This window comes from Melospiza georgiana, chromosome 4 (assembly GCF_028018845.1).
Source record: "Melospiza georgiana isolate bMelGeo1 chromosome 4, bMelGeo1.pri, whole genome shotgun sequence".
Taxonomy (NCBI): domain Eukaryota; kingdom Metazoa; phylum Chordata; class Aves; order Passeriformes; family Passerellidae; genus Melospiza; species Melospiza georgiana.
In genome coordinates this window covers 6,974,972-6,996,628 of record NC_080433.1, presented here as the reverse complement: position 1 = coordinate 6,996,628, position 21,657 = coordinate 6,974,972, and the positions used below count along the sequence as shown (strand labels likewise).

The 21,657-nt window shown below is 45.5% G+C and overlaps 1 protein-coding gene across 3 annotated transcripts in view; it reads right to left on the bottom strand.

Moving 5' to 3' along the window:
• Positions 1-8,423: 8,423 nt before the first annotated feature.
• The window catches only part of CAMK1D (calcium/calmodulin dependent protein kinase ID), a 221,957-nt gene continuing 208,723 nt past the window's right edge, over positions 8,424-21,657 (bottom strand). Inside the window, exons 9-11 of one of the 3 annotated variants that reach the window (XM_058021911.1) lie at positions 20,791-20,878; positions 19,503-19,641; positions 8,424-16,017 (exon numbers count right to left, since the gene is read on the bottom strand). In XM_058021911.1, the coding sequence (XP_057877894.1) occupies positions 15,896-16,017; positions 19,503-19,641; positions 20,791-20,878 (349 nt within the window). In that variant the 3' untranslated portion in view covers positions 8,424-15,895. The remainder of the gene's footprint in view (positions 16,018-19,502; positions 19,642-20,790; positions 20,879-21,657) is intronic. The other 2 variants (XM_058021912.1, XM_058021913.1) reach the window with 2 other exon arrangements.

Below are 21,657 nucleotides of genomic sequence, written 5' to 3'. Positions count from 1 at the left end.
GAGAAGAGAAGAGAAGAGAAGAGAAGAGAAGAGAAGAGAAGAGAAGAGAAGAGAAGAGAAGAGAAGAATGACAGAAAAAACAGCAGAGGGGAAATCATTCTCTTAGGGATTCTCCTCTTTTAACCATCAACACATCCCTCTTGTACTATTTCTGTCATAACTTTTGCAGGACTTGTCTCACCAAGTGGATAATTCAGATGGTGATCTGCGCCCAAAAACACCTTAAGTTTTTTAGACTTTACCACTGAATTTTCTGGGGTTTTTTGAAAGTGGATGTTTATAGAAGAAAGTGTATAAAAATAAACTTTTCTCATAAATCCCAATATCATCCTGATTAAAAAACCCTACCTGAATAACTGGGGAAGAACCACAAAGTGAGGTAGGATTTATGGGGAGCAGACACTGTTAGTAGCTTTCTTTGCTCCTTAACACCAAAACCATTGAGAAAAAAAATACTTCCTTATGTTTGAATAATAATTTAGGGAAATAGCCATGTTATTCTATTTGGGTTTTGGCAGAAGGGGGTTTTGGAACCAAAGAGCACATCAGGGTTTCAGAGTTGTATCAGTAAAGCCCATTTCTAATACACAAAACCTCTTGCCAAGCTAGGTAATCTCCCATTAATGAGGCAAATTAATTTCTGAAAGTAGGAGAAAAAACATAGATGCAAAACTGTAGAAAGCAGATGCAACCAAAAATATGTGTCATTCTTTCTTATAACAAATCCAAGTAATTGCGAGGATATTAATTTTCCTCCCTATTTATTCCAATTATTTTCATTTAATCACAGACATCCACCTATTTCCCTCCAAACCAGCCTGCTTTGCGTGTGAAACATTCTTTCCAGCATGTGCTTGGCATGTTCCTGATCCCCCCAGACAAACACAGAGAGCAGGACAGCACGTCCCAGCACACGTGGCACTGCTGGGAGGGTCCCTGGCCCTGCAGGAAACCAGGCCATGCCAGCAGGGATGTCTGCAGGGCAGGCACAGCAGGGATTCAGTGCTGTCCTTGTCAGGAGTCATCTTGGGGGGATCTGGCACAGATGATACCAAGCTGGGAGTGTTGATTTGCTTGAGGGTGTCCCTGCAGTGGGAGCTGGACAGGCTGCTTTGGTGGGCTGAGGCCAATTGCATGAGATTGGAAAAGGTGAAATCCTGAACTTCAATCACAGCAGCCCCACGCAGCACCACAGGCTGGGGGAAGAGCAGCTGTGTCATGGGCATATTTTCTGAAAATTCCTTTGCTAGGATTTTTTCTCCTGAGAAGCTGAGAAGCCTCAGAGGAAAAGAAAAGCAATAATTATGTGCTGCTGTGGAATGCAACAGGTGCATCTTTGATTGGTCCATGTGCGTTGTTTTATACTTGGTGACCAATGACAGCTGGCCAGAGGGGCAAACCCCTCCTTTTAACCTCCATAGCCCAATTTCTTCATCCCTTTCTCACCCAGGAGGTAAGAGTGGGACTGATGGGCAGATGCTCCCATGGGGTCACTGGTGGCTTGGGAAGAGGTCAGAGAGGGATCCTTGTGTGGAGCTGAGCCAGGATCCACCAGGGCAGGGCTGGACCAAGCGAGAAGGGAGGAGGAAAGCACAGACCAGCAGGGTGTCCCAGATGACATTTCTGTTCCATTTGCTCTGCCTAGAGAAAAGCAGAGAGCCCCCAAGGTCACAGGCATTTATTGATCTGCCATGGCACTAAACCCCAGGCTGACCATGGAGAGGATGAGCTGCCTGATCTCTGCTCACCATCCAAGGACAAGCACATGGCCACATCAGAAGGGGGCTTGCTTGAACTCTTCCCATGCACTTCCATGGGAACAGGGCAACTGTTTTGTTTTCCTCTCTTTAATATTTCTCTTGTGATTATTTCTGAAATACTCTGCTTGCTGGAGACTTGGCCTAAAGAGATAAGGAAGAGAAAATGTCACAGACTGTTGTCAATGAATTATTTTCCCTATTTCTTGATGCCAGGAAAAGCAGTTCTTGCTGTAGTAAAGCAGATCATGGGTTATTCTGTCTTCAAATTACTTGTTTCAAAGATGTCAGAAAATGCAATATGCACCTGTAAGTACAGTGTGTTAGTTGGAAGTTGGCAGCAATGAAAACCATTTCTTTAGTAAAAAGAAAATATTTCATAACCTGATATCTCTTTTCTGGTCCATACATAGGTGATTCAAGCTCATTTCAGGATTACAATCTGTTCTTTTTTACACATACAAAGCATTCTGCTCCCCATGAACACAAGAAGAAGAGCTAACTCCTGCCTTAGGAAATGTGCCTTGTAATTGTGTCTGGAAGCAGCACTGCTCACCAGGAGACCAGGGCAGTTGTGACTTTACAACATTTTCAGTAGCTGTATTGACATGTTGAAAGTTTCTGTGTTGATGCTGGTCTCTGCCCCAGTGCATGGAAAAAGTACTTTCCAAACTGTGAACTGTTTGCAACTGCAAAACATTTTCTTTTTCTCTAAATGTTTTTTGCTGATATTTAGTCCATTACTTCTGTGGAAAACCCACAGCAATTCGGGCAGGTTACAAGCAGTGGCTGAAAATTCTTCAGCTGCAGACAGTCAGCCAAATCTCCTTTTAACCACTGGTCAGTGGAGGATCCCCAGCATTGTACCATGGCTGGGTGGTACAGTGCAGTGTGATGGTCCCACTTGCCAACAGCCTCTGCCAGAAATCACCATCTGTAGCTACATCCTGATATCACCTGGGAAGTCCATTCTGTAGCCACATATTTGATACCTCACCCTACAGAGACAAAAACCACTATCAGTCTGAGATTGCTCCAAGACAGAGTGCATGGCTGAAAAATAAGGAAGAAATCCTTTCCTGTGAGGTTTGTGACACAGGGGCATGGGTTGCCCAGAGAAGCTGTGGATGCCCCATCCCTGGAAGTGTTAAAGGCCAGGTTGGATGTGACTTGGAGCCACCTGGGATAGTGGAAGGTGTCATTGCTCAGAGCAGGGGAACTGGAAGTGCAGTCAGAGCTGTGGGCAGCCTGGGGACTGGGTTTGGGGTTCCAGATCCAGCCCTGATCAATGGAGAGGGGTCAGTGCTGCACTCAGAGCACCAGTGACACATCTTTGTTCTGTGCACTGACTCAGGGGCTAAATGGGCTGCAGAAAGCAAAATGTAATCACACTGTTTAATTAAAAGATAATGGAAGCTTTCCAGCCACATCATTACAGCCCATGCAGAGACAAAATTCCCTGTTCTCCTAGAGGGATAAAATAAAATGCATTGGCACGCTGGGGATCAAGCTGATCTGAGCTCCATATTCCTCATCTGCTGTACTCTTAATTCTCATTGCTTTTAATTGACTGCAGATTTTCCTTGGTTTTGCAAATTCAGTTTTGAATCAGATTCTTTGTGTTCTGTATGGAACAGGCTGTAGGGTGTATGAGCAGGGCTGGTGGGGGGCTTTGCACTGCTGGTAAGTAATGATGTTTTCTCTGCAGCAGGAGCCAGGGTCAAGTGAGATGCTCACTGTACAGTGCTCACTGATGAGCAAGGAGTGGGAGGAAGCAGCATATTTCCAGCCATAAAACAGGGGGACATGAAGAAGTTACAGGCAGCTTTGGCAGCACAGAGCTCATTAGCCCAGTGGGTAGAAAATGCATTGCAGATGCAGCAGCCCTGCTGGAAATCCAGAGGGGAAGAGCTGGGAAGGAACAGAACTGGCAGCTGCCAGAGGTGATGGAGGGCAGCCACACCCATGATTCTCATGAGTGTCACAACACAAAATGGGGACAAAATTGTCCTTCTCATGGGTGGTGCTGAGTCCTCTGCCTAATGTGTTCATCTGGGCACCAAACTGACAGCAAAGAGAATGGGGCATGAGTCAAACCTCTGGAGACATGATGAAAGACCTCAAAACCCACAGAGATTTGGGCTCTCACAGCAGGAGGGATCCCAGCATGTACTCCAGCCACTGGGCTGAACTTCTCTTTTGGGATATAAGTAGGTTTTTAGGTCTGCTCCGAAATGACTTGCTTGCAAAGTTAAAGGAAATCTGAGAAATGGGAACTGGAACCAGATTTTAGCTTCATATTTTACTGTTCTCTTTCTCTTTTCTTTTGTTGGGATGTTTGCTGAGATGCTGGGTTTTCTCTTTCTGAAAACATATATTTGGAGGAAGAGCCAAGGACACTGCACATTGATTTTCTGAGCTTTGCTCAGACTCCATAATACAAGTGGCAATTTAGTAGGATAAGCTCATTCCTTTTTTCACTTTTATGGATTTCATTAAGAAGCATGAACAGGCAAGAATTCCTCTAAGCAATCATATTACCAGCCTAATTTGCTAGACTTTCATTAAAACAATTAAAGAGAGAATGATGCAATGACCCAGTTCAGGACCCAATTAAGACTGAATCAATAAATCAGTAGGTTTAAATCACCACCATAAGGCCACAGACAATCAAAACAAGTTATGAGGCTGAAGCTGAACAGCATGACTGCATTACATTGCCATGGGAGAATTTAAAGAATTAAATACTTTGCAGTTGAGGTGCTCAGCTCATCTTGGTACAACCAGCTTAGTGACAATGGGCACAACCTGGTGCAGGTCCATGCTGGGGACCATGGCCTGAGTGCACAGCATCCATGGCTGTAGGTATCCCTGGACATGGGGACTTCCAGGAACAGGTGTCAGGACCCTGTCCATCTGTCCAGCCACATTTGGTGCTAAATCATCTCATCAGTCTGTCACCACCTTCTCTGCACAGGTGAGTGAAGCCCCCAAGGTGTCCTGCTAACAAACCCATCTTAACCACAGCTGTTGGCTCTTTCCTGAAGGTCTCTGGTGTTCTTCCAGAGGAATTGCTGGACACTTCATTCTTTCCACAGATTTAATGGGAACCATCAAATCAAACCATAAACTCAACCATGTGGTGCCCTCTGCACACTGCAAATACTTAGAGAGGGAAGAAGTTCCTCAGTTCAGGCCTCCAAGGTGACTGTCAGTGGGCTCAGCAGTGAACTTGATGTTTGATGGCAACAAAGCCACACATTGTCTTCAGAATTCAGCCCTAGCTTGATCATAGATGAATTCCCTCTTTAGATATTGTGACCAAAAGGTAATTGAAATACGTGGCAAAATCCTATCATTTGATAGGATCATTACTGACAAGGCACAGCAGAATAGTACCAAACCTTCAACTGATGTCATGTTTCCCTCTGCTTTAGTCTGATAGAGACAATGTAATAACATAAATAGTACAATATAGTATTAATATAATATAATATAATATAATATAATATAATATAATATAATAGCATTCTATTGTATTGTATTACCATATATTATAACTCCAAGTATGTGTCCAAACACTGTGTTCTATTTGTTGAGAACAGCAGTTCATCTATCAATTCCCACTGAAGGTCACTAGGGGCTCACCATGACAATAATTTTGATTTTTCCATGTAGTGGAACAGGGCCCTGATCCACTTAGGTGTTACACTGAGCTGTGTTGGGTCAAAGACTGGGAGGGAAAGTTGCATTTCGGATGCTACTTTGAGAAAATGCAAACTTGAAGATGTGATATGTGATTCCTAATGTGGTTGGTACCTGCCCAGCTGGCCTGCAACAAAAAGAAGCATTAGTTTGAGATTTATTATGCATTTCTGGTCACTGTTAGACTGCAAGCTGAGGCACAGATGTGAGCACAGCTCTTTCTTCTGCCCTAAAGAAAGAAAATGAAAAACATACAAGAGTCTATATGGCGCCAAAGAAAGCACAAAGTTCGTGAGCTTGATGGGAACAACAAATTGCCTCTCAGTTCTATTATTATTAATTTCCCTAAACAAAATACTTTCATGAAGAAGGTAAATGAATCATTAATTGACCGTAACTTTATCAGAATATTGAAATTATAAAAGAAAAAACCCCAAAGATTAAAAAAGAAAAGAAACTCTTGAAAGCAGGATAAGCAAACAAAGTTTGGAAGGCAGGAATTTATCCCAACATAATCCAGAAAGCCCAAACAATCTGGAAATACTCAATTGAATACTTGCAGCGATGTCCATCCTATCCAGATGGTCCTTCTCGCCCACCCTCACAGAAACAGAGAATGGTTATCACCACAATAATTCAGCATGGTTGAGAGGGCCCACCAAACTCAGATGTGCTGGGCAGGGCACACACCCACAGTGATGTAGGTGGATTTTCTCCCTGAGGGATGCCCACAGCTGGGAGGAAGCATAAAATGGTGGGAAGAGTGCATCCTTTTATCCCTATGAGAGCTTAGAGTGTCCTGGGATTGCTTTTGGGCAGTACAGGCCCATGGTGCCTCCCCATGGAAAGCTGCCCAGAGGGATCCTCACAATACCATTTGTGGTTTTGGATTCACAGAGCTGGGAAAGTTTGGCCTGAAGAGAGATTCAATGTGGGCATGATCACAGAGGGCAGGACTGTTTACCAGTGTGGTTTTGTGGAATCACAGAGCTGGGAGGGTTTGGCCTGAAGGAAGACATTCAATGTGGGCATGATCACAGAGGGCAGGACTGTTCACAGTGCACAAGCACTGATTTGAAAGCTCTGTGCAGAATGTACCTTCCTCAGCATCACCTGCTCCTGGAGCACAGGGGTCTATCCCTGCTCAGCCTTGATGGGCCTCAAAGTTGTGCACCTGCACTTTCTCTGCCTCAGCAGGTATCACTCAGTCAAACCTCCTCTTGGCTGTGAAAGAAGAGCTGCCACAGCTCACTGGAGCCCTGGCTCTGGGAAAGGACAGCTCTGGAGAGCAGGAGTGAGAAATGGTGCTGGAGTAGCACCAAGAAAGGCTGGTGTGTGGCATAGGCCAGACCTCAGTGCACACCCACACTCTGAAAGCTTTCAAAATAAGGACAGTCCCCTTCCCTTCAGTGCAAACATGGCTGTGGATTCTGGCAAGGTTGCAAGCAAAATATTTTCTACAGTTGCATCTTGGTCTTGTCCCTCTGGCTTCTCTGTACTGATGTTTTATCTCCCTTGTTGCAAACAGCCAAGAATTTGTGGCTGAGCACATAGCAGCGAAGAAAATGTACAAAGATGAAGTGAATATTGACATGACATCATCAGAATGTCATGCATAAGGATTTCAGTGGTCATGGGGTGGCCTTCTGCCCAGTCTCTCTGGGAGCTTGGAAGAGCCTGGTGGGCTCAGAGTGACCACTGAATCTACGGAGGAACCCATGGCTTTAAAACCAAAACACGAAGAAGTTTTCCTGGCTGAGATTTTAATTCCATGGTGAAATGTGGGATAGACCTTTATCTACTGTAAGTGCCAAATTTGATCTAAATCCAGCTAATTTGCACACAGGTGGGGATGAGGTCCTCAGTGTGAAAGGAATGCCAGAGTTCAGGCTTATGTCACATGGAAAATTGCACAGTCTTCCTACAGGATCTGCTGCTCCTCCTGACACTGCAAATCATGTGCTTGTGCCTCAGTGTCACACACCTCCAACAAACTTCCAGGCAGCATTTTTGTACATGGATGTACTTTTCCAAAGGTCTATCTTGTCACGGATGTGCTTTTTCCAGAGCACAAATTGGAGGTTATCTCACCTGTCCTGGTACAACCCACAATCAAAACAATTCTGAGAACAGCTACTCACCACAGCGTTCAAATACGTACCATGTCAGTTCTAGGAGTTGTTTCTTCATGCACAAAATAAAAGTCTTATAAGTAATTTGCCTTTCTCTTTATATTGTTGTGAGCTGGCCATCATCACTGCTGTTTGTTTCAGCTCTGTTACTGAACCAGGTGTCTAGAACAACCTAACTTTGGCCTCAAACACAGGGCCACCTCCTCCTGGGCATGCTGGTTTTGCCACCTATTTTAAGGGGGGAGGAATTCTTGTGTGCCAGTGAGTGAAAACCAGAAGATAAGGAACAACAGTGGAGAAAAACAGGAGGAAAAAATGAAAAGCAAGTCATAAGACATCCCAGGAAGAAAATTAAGCCAATGATGGAGCACACTCAGCAGTCTTTGGAGAGCGTGGCTGACTGCAAAGGGACTCAGAAATTCTCACTGATGAAAATCCTGTTTCCTTTGATGATTCCCACCACAGGGTGTGTAAGTCACCAGGACCAACTCAAACATGCAGCAGTCTCCACCAAGTACATGTCCTTTCCCCAGCCCCACACAGATATTCTCACTGCCCAGGAGACAGCCATGTTCCATATGTTGATATTCAACACCATTTCTATCAACAGCTTTAGGAAAAATCCAAAGGACAAATCATCCTTTTTATTCCTTTCTCTATGGAGTGAACTGGGGAGAAAGAAAATCTTATTATTCTTCTTTGGAACATAAAGGAACACCATTGCATAAAACACAGAAGGGCAGTGGAGCAGCCACAGAAATTATTCACTCCCTTTCTTGCATGTGGGTGGAGACTAGTGCATTCAAAATCACCAGACTTCACATCAGGCTGATTTAATTGGATTTATTGGAGGAAAACAATTAGTCATCCCTTTAAATTGTCATTATGATAGAAATCTTGATATGTATACATGATTGTCAAGGCAGAGAACCACTTGCGATGTAGCCCCATGAACAATTTGCAGAACTGCAAACTCATTACAGATAAAACTTTTGCAATGCCTTAATACATGCATGGAGTAAATACACATTCTCCCTTCTTTTTGGACATGGATGCTGTTATGAACTTGTTATCAATCACAAGACCTGCAATATTAGGTACACTGACATTCCTTGATTAAGATTAAAGCCTTTGTAGAAAACATGCTTGCATTTTCATTAGAAGTCAACTGAGGGATGTTTTGCAGTTGGGGATATTTGGGGAGTCACTATTCTGGGCAGACTAGGCTCTTTTTTCCCACTGTTTTCTGGCTCAAATAAAATACCTATCTAAAAAAAGGCCCAAATGGGCCAAAATATTGTTTCTCAACTAGAGGTCAATGTACACCAGATCACTGATGTTGTGTTGACCAAAACATGAGACACACCAACTGAGCTGCAACCTTCCACCCTCTTCACTTTGGGGGTCATGACTGGTGTAATGAGACTCAGCATGTGTGATGCCATGCTGGGCTCAGGGGATGCAAGATGAGAGATGGAAAAGCTCAGAGCAACCCCTTAGGAGCTCCCACCCACCAGGACCCACAGCACACATCAAACCTCCTCAAGGAGCCCCACACCAGGTGCTGCCTCAGCAATCTGAACCCAGGCTGGTTTACAGCTGTAACTGATGGTTTGTTGTGCTGCCACACTGATTTGGCAATGGCACAGCCCTGGCTGAGCACCAGCCTTGAAGGGGGGCTCAAGACTTCTCAGTGACTTTGGCCACCATGGAGAATAATTTCCAAGGATGGTGCTCGCTGCCCAGGCCTGCTGCTTGGCATGCCCTTGCCAGGAACACAGAGCAATTCCCAGTCCTTTCAGATGACTCTGCTTTGAGTGCTGGGAACTCAAGGATTTTCCACACAGCAGCCACTCAGGAGCTGGGACCACAGCCCAGGGGATGCCCCCAAGGGGTTTGGGCTGGAGCAATCCTGTGCCCTGCCTCAGAAAGACCAGCACAGATGAAAATGGGTCAATGACTAAGGGAAGAGAAGGCAAGGGCATGGTTTCCATGTGGAAGAAGGAAAAATACCACACCAAACTCTTCCATGGATAAATGGTATTTCTTGGAGGTCAGGGATTATATGGTGGTAGTTAGGTGGTGATGCTTTAGAAAGGATGGGATAGTTTAGCTCAGCTCTCTGCCTTATTTTGTGCAGGCAAAGGATCACAGCATCTTGGTCCCCAAAATGCAGTTCATTCTGCAACAGGTGAGAAAGAACTATCTTGCAGGCAGAGGAAAATACTAAGAATTGAGTGAACCAATCTGAATTTTTACTAGGAAAAACGAACCAAAAGGAAAAAAGAAAAAAACAAAGAGACACACCAACATGTTTCTTAGCAGCTCTGAGAGTTAGTGACCCAGGGAAGGAATTTTTGATGCAGATCAAATTTGTAAGTGTTGTATTAAAAAAGGGATTCTCACCTCCCCAGCTCCCTGCTTCTACACCGGTGTATGTGACTGCTGCCTAATTTTAAGCTGCTCTGGATGGTGACTCTTCCTGTACATGCTGCACAGAACTCAACAGAAAGACAAAATACATTACCAGGCTTTGCAGAATATCTTGTTTACAAAACATCAGCTTTTGCATTTACTTAAACTTAACAGTGGATTTCGAGTTACAGATACATTGAGTCATTTAAAAGCAATACATGGAGGTAACTCCCTCAGAGAGAAGGTTGGGTTGATGTGGGTAAAGAAAAGGCTCAGGAAATACAGAACCAGTGACCAGCAGTTTAATACATGCAGTGCAGTATCATGCATTTATTGGACAGTTGATGCCACCATTGGTTCAGCAGTGTTTGTCACAACGCTTGGGAGCACACATGCCCTGATTCCACTCTGAGGATGGAAAACCTGTAAGAGCCATTCCACTGACCTTAGCATTTATGAAGAGGAGGGGGGAAAAAAAAGCTACCTGGACAGATAAGTGGCACTATTTGTGGTGGAGAAGGGGGATTTGAAATCCAGAGTCCAGGCTAGAGAGCCTCTATGCTCTGCTACACACACTATTTACACAGCTTTGACCCAACCACACAAAGTCAGACCAAAAAACCTGGACCAACTCCTGATGACCCACCAGAAGGATCTGTGATCCCTGGGGCCACAATGTGCACGTGCACCCACAAAAACACACGTGTGTCACAGGGAGCAGAGCACCCCACAGACAGGCTGGGAAGGCAGGACCCTGCTGCAGGGATGGGAGGGAAAACGAAAGGGATTGGGTAAAACTTGCTGCTGGGCATGAAATATGGGATGGCTGGTTTACCAGGGGAAATAAAAGTTCATGCAGTGTTTGTGAGCAGGTTGCTGTTCCCTCACTCAGCCATTGCTGACAGTGATTTGCCAACTAATCCTCCACTCTAGGTCTTGATGCTGTTTTCCTTGGATACCGCAGTCTCCGTGTGTGTTTCTGCTTTTTGCTTGAATGAGTGTTGGAGTTTCTGGAGCAAATAAGCACAATAAGGAAGGCAACACTTCCTTCCGATTAATAATTTCTGGGATGCATTCATCCCCCAGTTCAGACAGGTAAATATTCAGGGCAGCAAGAACAGGAATAATTGCATCAAATGAGAATTTCCATATGCTGAATGGAAGCTACTTCTGTACCTTGGGGCTCAGCCTAGAAACTTGTTATGCCAGCAGATGAATCCCCTGATTCTTTGGAAAGAGCATCATGAACAGGCCACAGCCTGCATGATCTTGCTGGCAAAGTCAATCTGGTGTTTTTATCTGGTGCTCATTCAGTGCTGCTCAGGGCTGGAGCTGTTATCACAGGAGGAAGTAATAGCACAGGTTTCCCTAGAGCTGATCTTGTTAATGCCAAGTTCACATCAAAGGGCAATATCCTCTCTGCTTGCCAATGGCTGAAAGCTATCTGGCTTTCTCTGCAGGTTTGCTTCCCTAAAAATAGGAAAAGGGGACAACCTTGAGGCCAGCTGCAACTGCATTTCATGGGCACCCTGGAGGCCCATGTTCTGGTTTGCAGTGGGTTTGGGGAGAAAAGCCTGAGATTCTGTCCCAGGGGTTATGCTGGCCCTGGGACATAAAAAAAAACCTTAGGGCAAGACCTGAATTTCATCAGAACCAGGCAGAGACCCAGAATAACTGGTAATTAAAAAAATACTGTCAATAGCCATGGAGGTATGCAGGACACATGCACAGCAGAAACCCCTATTCACTGCCTACAGCAGAACTACATGGAGATGACTACCAGTGAGATCACACCCCTTTTTGTGGTTTGATTCGTGTCAGGAATGAACCAAATTTCTTGGTTTTATTTCAGCACCACAACCATAACACACACACAGGGCATAGGTAAAATATAGGTAAAATCCTACTTTTTTTTTTTTTAATTTTTTTTTTGTACCCACTACTCTAATGGCACCTGTACAACAGCAACCAGGACAGAGGAGAGAGCAGCAGCAGCAGAGTGACACAGTGACACAGTCCCAGGAAAGCAACACTGCCAGGTTTTCCCCACACTCCTACTTCCCCACCAGCCGTGTCGCAGGGCCAAAATCCATTTTGTGCTGCAGAAGGGGTGATCCAGCAGAGAGTTAGGATGCACTGGGAATGGAGTCACATGCAAAATCATCAGCAGAAGCCCTTGCCACTGCAATACTGACTTTCAGCTCGCAGAGTTCACGGGCAGCCTGTCCTCACAACTTCTTCTGCAGGCTAAGGGGCCAGCTGGAGCTTTTCTGGATTTTTTTGTTTGTTTTGTTTTCCCAGCAAGAGCACTGCTGTTGGCATCAGAGATGGCCTCTGTGACTCTGGAGGTAAAAATCAACAATCAAAGCTGCAAGCAAAGAAAAAGAAGGGGAAGGAGCTGAGGAAAACAAGTTACAAAGGAAAAACCCATCGGTACCAGTAAAGTAAAGCAGAAAAGGGTAACAAACAGAGTCCAGGCTGAAGTCCTCATGCAAGCAGCAAATCACAGATTGTTTAGCAGGACAGTTCATTGGAAAAGAGCCCAGAGTGATTTTTTACCTTGTCCTTCACAGCAAGACCAGCTGGGGGTTTGTTTTGAAGCTTCTGCTGTGGGGCTATTCAGCCTTTCCCCCATGCCCACATTATTTTCTCTACCTTTGCATTCTCCTGTGAGAGAGGCTGAGCAGAAGCAGGCTGGGGCAGGGGAAGGACATGCAAAAGCACTGGAGCATCCCTGGCAAGCAAGGCTGGAGTGTTTGCCCTAACAGGCTGTGCTGCCAAGGGACAAATGTCTCCAGGCCTGCCCCATAAATGTGGCCTGGGTGCTGCCCAGTCCCCCCTGTTAACACATTTACCCAGATTTAAACTAAGTTTTAACCATGTGATGCTTCAGGAGAGATCTCTAAGCATTTGGTGAACCTGGGTCAGGTTCCCAGCTGTGTTTCACTGATACCAAAAAAAAGAGCTCCCCACCACCAAAACTGTAGCAGAAAGAAACAATTTTGCTCATAAGTGCTTCTGTTTCTTATCTTATGATCCCAGCAGTTGATAGCAAGCCAAAGAGAATGATGACAAATTACACAACCAAGGCAGATTATTACTTGCAGAAACAAAACCAAATCACACTAATTCCAACAATGGAAGGAAAGAATACCCCTCCCAACAAAAAAAACACAGAAAGCACCCACCAAGGAGGGCAGCCAGCACAAGGGAACTCCCCATCTGCAGGACAGCATGTCTGCCTCTGCTCCTGTCACTGCTCTTTGCTTTGGAGATGGAAATCCACTTGCTTTTTTCTCTGCAAGATTCATTTGGGTGCTGTATTTTGATCAGTGGCCACAGCAAATGCTGAGGTCAAGTTCAAACCAGACCTCAGGTTTCAGAAGAGGAGACGCAGAGGGAACATTTGAGCCCTAACCTTTAAAACTGCTCAACAGAGACAAAACTATTCCCTAACTAAATCCTGCTTTTGGTTGCAGTGTGTCAGTGTGGGGAACTCCACTGATGCCAGACTGGGAGTCTGTCTATTTGCAGCCTGCAACTGGAGCAGAATGGGGCCAGCCGTGCTTATGAAGTCATGGGGGTTCAAAATACCTTGAATTTCTTGGGGTTGGAGTCTCTCAAAACTAAAACTTCCTTACTCAGGCTGGTAAAATAAAGTGGCCTTAGACTGAGTTTAAATTGTATTCTACTTGTGTTTTCATGCTTTTGCAGCAAGACATAAAGAGCTCAGATGTAAATGCCAATAAAAAGCGTATGGTGGCAATGGCCAGGGTATGGGGACAGGAGTGTGACTTGCAGCAAGGAGATCCCCTGGCCTTCAGTCTGCCCAAATCTTGGTCAGAAGTCTTCACTGTGGAAATTTTGTATTTTGCTGTAAGCCCCCAACAGTTCAGTATCTGCTCTCTCTCCTAAAATGAGAAACTGAAGTTGCAGCCTTCCCTGTGTGAGCCCCCATGGCAGGTTCAGCACACTGGGGTGCACAGGGTGCACCAGGGCTCACTCAGGTGTGCCACAGCCCTCTGAAAAGAGGGAAACTTGGTGCAACAGCTCCAAGTGCCACTGAAGGAGTGGCTATTTCAAACAGAGTCACTGTCACCTATTTTCCAGCATTTTTTTTCTCAAGGTTTTTTTTTTTTGGTATAATGGATGGAATCCCAGCTCTGTCATGTGAAGCCAACCAACCAAAGCTGGAGCAGGATATAGAAGTCTCAGTGAAAAATACCCATCTTATGGCTTTTGCCAGCACAAGCACTATTGCCTGACACATTCAGCTCTGTCTGTGACTGGCTTTCACAATTTCTTGTGCGCGGATAAGTGAGGCAAGTGTGGTGACAGAGCATGCTGCAGGGAATCGTGCCTTGGCAGGGATTGACCTGTCTGGGATGTGAGGGGCTCAGAGTGCCCAGTGAAGGGCATTTGCCTCTGCCACTGCCTTCCCTCACCTCCTCAAAGCAAAATCAGATGGGAATTTCATTGAGGTAACCTGGAGGGAGCCTTTCAGCAACTGGGCAAATTTTCTCTCCTCTCTGTTTCAAGCTGCTTTAATGCACAGCAGCACAGCAGTTGTGGAGGCTGTTCCTGAAAGATGCACCAGCACAAAGAGCCTGGGAAGTGGATGCATTCAATAATTAAAAAATGGGTAAATTTGGCTTGCTTTGGTGTATGAGCTTCTGGGCAGGAGGGAGAGCCAGTGATCCCACTGCTGCCAGGTGTGCCTGTGTCTTTCAGTGACGTCCTGCTTCCCCAGCCCAGCCCTCTGTGTCAATCCTCATCCTGATCATGACCAGATCCTACACCAGATCCTGCACTTTGCACCCAAGAACCTGCCAGTGCTTTACAGAGGGCTTCAAGCACCCCTCCTCTCCTCTCCCCACTTTTGGCTGCTCTGGGAGGTGCTGAGCATCAGCAATGCCAGGCAAAGCCCCAAGGAGCTGTGGGTGCTGGGAATCTCTCTCATGAAGCCCTTGGCTGGATGCACCCCATGCCAGAGGCCACACTGTGTGGAGGCTGGTGAATTAAACTTCTTGCTTGAGCAAATCAGTAGCAGGGGATGATGATTCCCACCCCTGTATCTTCCTTTTCTCTCCCTCTGCTCACAGCACACAGTGAGTGGAAGGAGATGGGAGCTGCAGATGGGACCATGCTCTGTCATTTCCCTTGCACAGATCTGGTCAGCTCCTGCCTGACTCCCTGTACCTGCCTCTCCTCTGATCCCCAGCATGCAGGAATGAGGCCAAGGATGAGCTGACTCCCAGCTGGTGGCAATTTAATTCTCCCCATGGCTTTCAAGGAGGAGGATGGAGGGAAAGCAGCAGTTTCTTAATCTGAGCAGTAACAGCTCTGCTAAAGCCAGACAGACTTGCAGTCCTATTTGAGGAGCAAGGAATGGCATGCCATTGAAATCCTCCCATGTTGCAAAGTTAATGCCAGTTCCTACCTACAGAAATAGCCTATCCCCCAGCAAACTGGAAGAGGGACATTACTTGAAGTAATTTTTAAAAGAAAAAAAATACTCAGGAAAATATTTCTATTTAAATAATCCAGTTGAGATGTTTGTAGTTAATGGAAAAAAATACAACATATACTGTTACCTACACTGAGAAAAGAGTAAATCACTGGGGGAAAGAATGAGTGTTCATTAGTTAGAACATTGCTAGACTCACATACATATATATATTTATATATATGTATATATATATGTATATATATGTACAGCACCAGAGACTGTTAGATTCCGTTCCTCCTGGAGTCGTTGCAGTTTGTGATAAATGAAACATTTCAGAATTGCAGTATAAAATATGGCCATAAAAAAATCTTCTTTCTTCTAGTCCTTGGCCGAGCAGGGCAGGTGGTGCCAAGGCCACTGGCAGCCCTGCCTGCTGCTCACTTGCTGCCGGTGTGCACCGTGGTCACTGTGGTGGCTCTGGGTCTCCGCTCCCCTCCCACTGCAGAAACGCCTGAAGAAGCAGATGAAACAAAACTACAGAGAGTGGATGGAGACATACCTAAAAGGAAAGCCAGAAAGACAGTTAGAAATGTTATTTTTTGGAGGTGGAAGCTTGGGCGAAGAAGCTGAGTTGGTTTCGTAGCGTGCTACAGAGCGGAGAGGATTGGAGCTGGAGAAGGGGCTGCTGGAGAGGATTTGAGCTGGAGAAGGGGCTGCTGGAGAGGAGTGCAGCTGGAGAAGGGGCTGCTGGAGAGGATTTGAGCTGGAGAAGGGGCTGCTGGAGAGGAGTGCAGCTGGAGAAGGGGCTGCTGGAGAGGACTGCAGCTGGAGAAGGGGCTGCTGCTCTTCCTGCCGTGGTAGGTTGTCTGGGTACCTCCACAGGGCATCTTCTGCCCGTGGTCATTCACCTACTGCCACCAGCAGCAGTGCACACCATCTCACAGGGACTCAAAGCCCAGTTTCGGTTCAGCCACACCAATATCACAGTTCCAGGGCTGAAGACAAAGAGTTGTGGGGTTCAAAAATCTCTCCAGCATTGTACTTGCTGAGAATAATTTCCTCTTGGGCATGTTAAATGTCTCATCATGGCCATCTAGCTAAATGAACAGACAGTGCACCTGGGCTAAGCACAGTTCCCTGGGCATCCTGGGAAGCTGCTGATAAAGAAGTACAGTGGGTCAAATTCATTGCTGAGTTCCAGTAAATCTAGAGGGAATGTAAATTTCTGTGACTTGGACATCAGTCTAATGACAGCTCACATTGCTCCAGGCTTTGCTGGGATATCTGCAGGGCTTCCAGCTGAGATGTAGGCTGATGTGAGGTTGAGCATCTCTTGAGTACCAGGATTCTGGTGCAACAAAAGCTGTTAGGTGGGGACCTGGCAAGGTCACCTTGCTCTGATAAGATGCAGGCTCAGAGTGATTAAAAATACAGTTCATTTTTCCAGAGTGCTGAATAAAGGATGGATGAAGCCTATATTAATATATTCTCAGACTGAAGTTTGACATGGCCTTTTGACTCTTCAAGACCTTTTTGATACTTGTTGGGACTTTTAACTACTTTTCCATGCTTCAGTGTGGCATTTCAATCTCAAGGAGGATTATGCTGTACCTATACTCGGCCACATTCCATTTCCCATTGACATTTCATCACTTGGCATCACATTGCAATTTATCTAGTACATTAAAAATACAGAGCTCTAGGACCTATAAATAATCTAAGCAGTCATGACTAAATTGAATAAACCAGCCATGGACTGAGAATCAGGCCAATACACTTGAGAAATCCTGGCTGATTCCCTTAGGAATCCTTTCCTGTTTCCTGATAAGTAGAATAACCCAGCCTAATTCCTGATCTCTGCTCTGCCCTACTACAGAGGGTTTGGATGCAGCCTGACAAAATCTGCTGTCAGGCAAAGGCTGTACTTAATTGTCTTCAGTGGTGTGAAATTGCTGCATTTGAAAGTATTTGGAGAGTTGAAAAAGTGTCTATTAATAGCACCAGGCAGCATTCTGTCGTGTAGTGGTGGCACAGGTGGATCATGGAACTTGCTGCATGGGATCTTTCTCGTGCAAGGAGTCTGTACCCAGAGAAAACTGCTGAGAAATAAAGAGGTAGGACAGAGACCTCAGAGATTTCCTTTTTCCTATCAGGAGGTACTGGATGGAATGTATTTGATATGTCAGCTCCCTCTTAATTCCTTGTATTTGCTGCTGGCTCTCCTCATTGGTTCTCTGGGGCTCCAGCATCTCCTAACTCTTTAAATTATTTCTTAGAAGAAAAAAACCTCTTCTGCATTGTCTGCCAAGCTGGACTTTAGCTGGGATGCTTGGAAATCTTCCAATATTTTTCTGCCTTGTATTTCTGGCATGTAAAAACTCATCCTATCTTTACACATCTGGTTTAATCCTTCATGTCCTGGTTGGCTTCACCACTGCAAAATATGGTTGGATTCTGCACAGGGTTCTGTAGTCATGAAACAGATTTCTCTTCCCATCCTTTCTGTTCACACGTTTTAACACTTTTCAGACTACTGATTGCCATTAATTAACACCATTTGAGATTAATCAAATGAATGGATGGAGATTAATCACCCACCAGTTTAACTACATTAATCACCCACCAGTTTAGCAGCAAAGCATTCATCAGATGCTCTACACTTGACTGGGGTCCAGCCTTGCCAAACTGCAGCAGAAACCAAAACCAAGGGATGTTTCTCCCACACAGGGGGTTTTCTGCATGGCTGCATGGCCAATGCATGGTTGGGAGTGTTTTGAGGATGGTCAGCATCAATCCTTTGCAGATGCCAGGTATGTGCCAGGGGCACAGTGATGTTTTTTTGGCAGCAGCTGTAGGATTTGGTGCTGGGCATCACAAGGTATCCCCACCAGGCCCAGTATCCAGAGAGAAGGGGCTCTCCCCTGGCTCAGCTACAGCACAGGCTGAAAAAATATCTCACAGGGTACCCAGAAGGCAGAACCCACCCCAGGTGTGGGGGAAACAGCAACCATGGGAGCAGGAGGAAACAGCTTCCACACAGAGCTACTGGGACCGTGACTGGTGGAATATCCTCAACAAGGAGCAGGGGGTGGCAAGCAGGGGTGGCTGAAGCAGAGAGCAGCATTATCCAAAATCGATCCTGAGCAATAGGTGCTTTCAGCTCTAGGATAGTGCAAGGCACAGTCTAGAAATGACTACTTCAGTTCTCAGCAAAGCATTCCTTTTTAGTGTTGCACTTTAAAGTAACCCCCCCAGCTGTAAAGTCCACATTCCTCCATTTCATGATGTAAAATATCTACAGATGGACAGGAGAGAAAAGAAGAAATGCTCAGAAGCCAGAGAATAAACAGGCTTCATTGCAAAGGTTGCATTTCTGTCTTCCAAATAATCCCTTTGCTGTCATGTCCCTTCCCTAGCATTCACAAAAAATATGTATCCCAAACATCTGAGTCCAGTGGGCAGCTTGCAAATATCAATTACAGCATGAAACAAACATGGCAGAGGGCCAAGTCCCATAGTGGTGCAGAGTCTGAATCCTGCTCAAACAAACGAACCTCTTTGTGCAGTAGCTTAACTTGGACCCAGCTTCTTAAGAGAGAAGCTGGATCTGACTGGCAGGATCAGTCTTCTCCATGGAAATGGAAAGTAAGGCAATTTTTACAGAAAAATGTCCTATCATAATACTGTAAACCCAAACTTAAACAGTTTGAGTAAACTTTTCCAAATTTCAACCAAATACAAAACTTTGTAGTTGCTGTGGGGGTCTGGGTCTTTTTCCCAAGCAAAAGCCCTTTTTCTCCACAAGAAACTGTGATTTTCTCCCAGAAATCACCGAACTAAAACATTTTTTTTTTCTAGAAATTGCAACACAATATTTCTGGCCAGCCGAAAAATGATAGCGCGTTTCCAATCCTCATTTTAACCACCTGCTTGCACAAAGCCAAACCTACGAGCAGCGAGGACTGCAGCCTGGGGGGTCGGGGCGGGGGGGAAAACGGGGATCCCGTGGATTTTCTGGGTTTTCCCAGGATGTTGGCTACTCACAATCTTTGCGCGTGGCCGCGTCGGGGAGCGGCGTGGCCAGGCTGAGGGTGCTGGAGACGCCGGCGCTGGCGCTGTCCAGGCTGCTGCCCAGGTGCAGCCGCCGCATGTGCCGCACCACCGCCGTGGCGTTGAACGCTTGCTGCAGGGAAACAGCGGGGAGGAAAGGGAGAATGAAAACAACTGGAGGCAGGAGGGTTGCTCGTGATCCTCTCCCGGCTGCTCAGAGGGTCAGAATGGGAATAAGCCTGTTGTCTTTCAAATTTTTTTAATGGATTTTAAACTAGGAAGTGCATTATCAAACCTTTGTTGTCCTAGTGCTTAGCTGGGATGCAGCGGCCTACCATGAAATTCCTCTGACTGCCCTAGAGGACTCAAGCCCCTGCCCAGGGGGCTCAGGGACCTTGGCACAGAGCCCAAGACCCCTGTGCCTTTGATTTAGCCCTTGGAAAAAACAATTACCAACCTTATATGAAGAATTACAAGTCAAGAGAGTTTAAGTAAAATAACAGTTTATCACAAAGTGAAAAATAAATAGATTTTTGGGGTTTTTAGAATGGGGCTCAGGGTCACAAGACGGAGGAATCTGGGTGTGTCCAGTCTTTCTCCTTCTTCTTCTTGGCCTCCATCTTCTATTGTGATGTTGGCACTTTTAGATTAGTTTAGAGTAGAAGCTCACTGTCTAACGTAGGTGATAGGTATTGGGAAGTTATGGTAAATAATGTACATGTAGTTTTTAGTACAAAAAGACAACATTGCCTCTGAGTGCAGCCAGTGCGCCTCAACCCGACCTGCCAGACAGACCTCAGCAGGTCAGAGAAAGAATGTTAAATGTTACAGATAAGAAATAATAAACAACCTTGAGAACAAGAACAGAAAAATCCTGATTCCTTCTTCAACTGCCGGGCTGGGAAAAGAGGCCTGTACGTATCTCAGAGTCACTCTGACAAGCAGAGATTCTGAGATACAAGAAAGTCATATTTGACAAACCCATTCCTGCCCCAACACACATTTCTTTGTGTCCCTGTGTGGTGCTGACCCCACTCCACCAAAAACCCCGGGTGCTTTAGCTATGAGCAACCCTGGCCCCCTTTCTCACACTTTTTACATTTGGTACTTGGCAAACACCACCCTGTATAAGAGAGTGATGTAACCTAAGCCTGGACCAACCATTTTGACCACAGTTTTGGGCGACAAAAGCACTGCCCTGCTGCAGGGATGTCTGTATGGCAGAGCTGTGAGTCAGTGTCAGTGCCAGTGTCAGTGTCACCCCTCAGGACAGGTCACTTACTCTCCATTTGCTTTTTGCAAAGTTCTTCCGGATCTGAGCGCTGACCGACTCGTGGATGTTTTTGTTGAGTGCTGTGTCTCCAGCAATCCTGAAATGGACAGAGCAGACGCATTTTAAGAGATCTTTTCCTCCCCTTGAACACTCTTACTTTTCCCCCCACACCTGCTCCCAGTTGTGACTGCACCTGCAGTGACAATGATTTCATTGACAGATGGGCTCAGACTGCCCGTGGCTGGCTCTGCTGGCAGCTGCAGTGGAAAATCTGGGGCAATAAAAGCCAGTGTAGATAATGTTTGTAAGTCTGGCAGCTACAAAGAGGTATGGGCTGATTTTGTTGGTGCATGGCTGCTTTCTATCACCATTACAGCCCCAGATGAAAACATTCTACCTTTTTTTTTTCCTTTACATCCAAAGATTTAACATCAACAGGCTGAGACTACTTTTAGCCTCAGCTATGCAGAAGCTTCCAGAGCCACTCCAACCTGTCTGATTTCTGTTTGCACTGGAGATTTTCCTGCCACCCTGCAATGTAAGTAGTCATTCATCATGATTAATGTAGACTTACAGCAAAGCAGAGTCATGGACACTCATTGAAGCAGCACAGGCTGCACAAAGAGCTTAAGTTGAGCAATACTTAACCCAAAATAATTGACTGATCTTATATAGTTTCTTTAACAGATTAAGATACATTCAAATCTTCATTAAACTGTTATTTCAAGGGGATTTTATTGATTAATTTAACTCCTCAAGGTATGAGATCTGTTGGAATATCAGTGAACTGATGTTGGGCCATGTGCTGGGGTAATTAGTGCTATCTAATGTAGGTGATGCAAGAAGGCAAAGATTGCCTTCTATGTTGTATGTGAT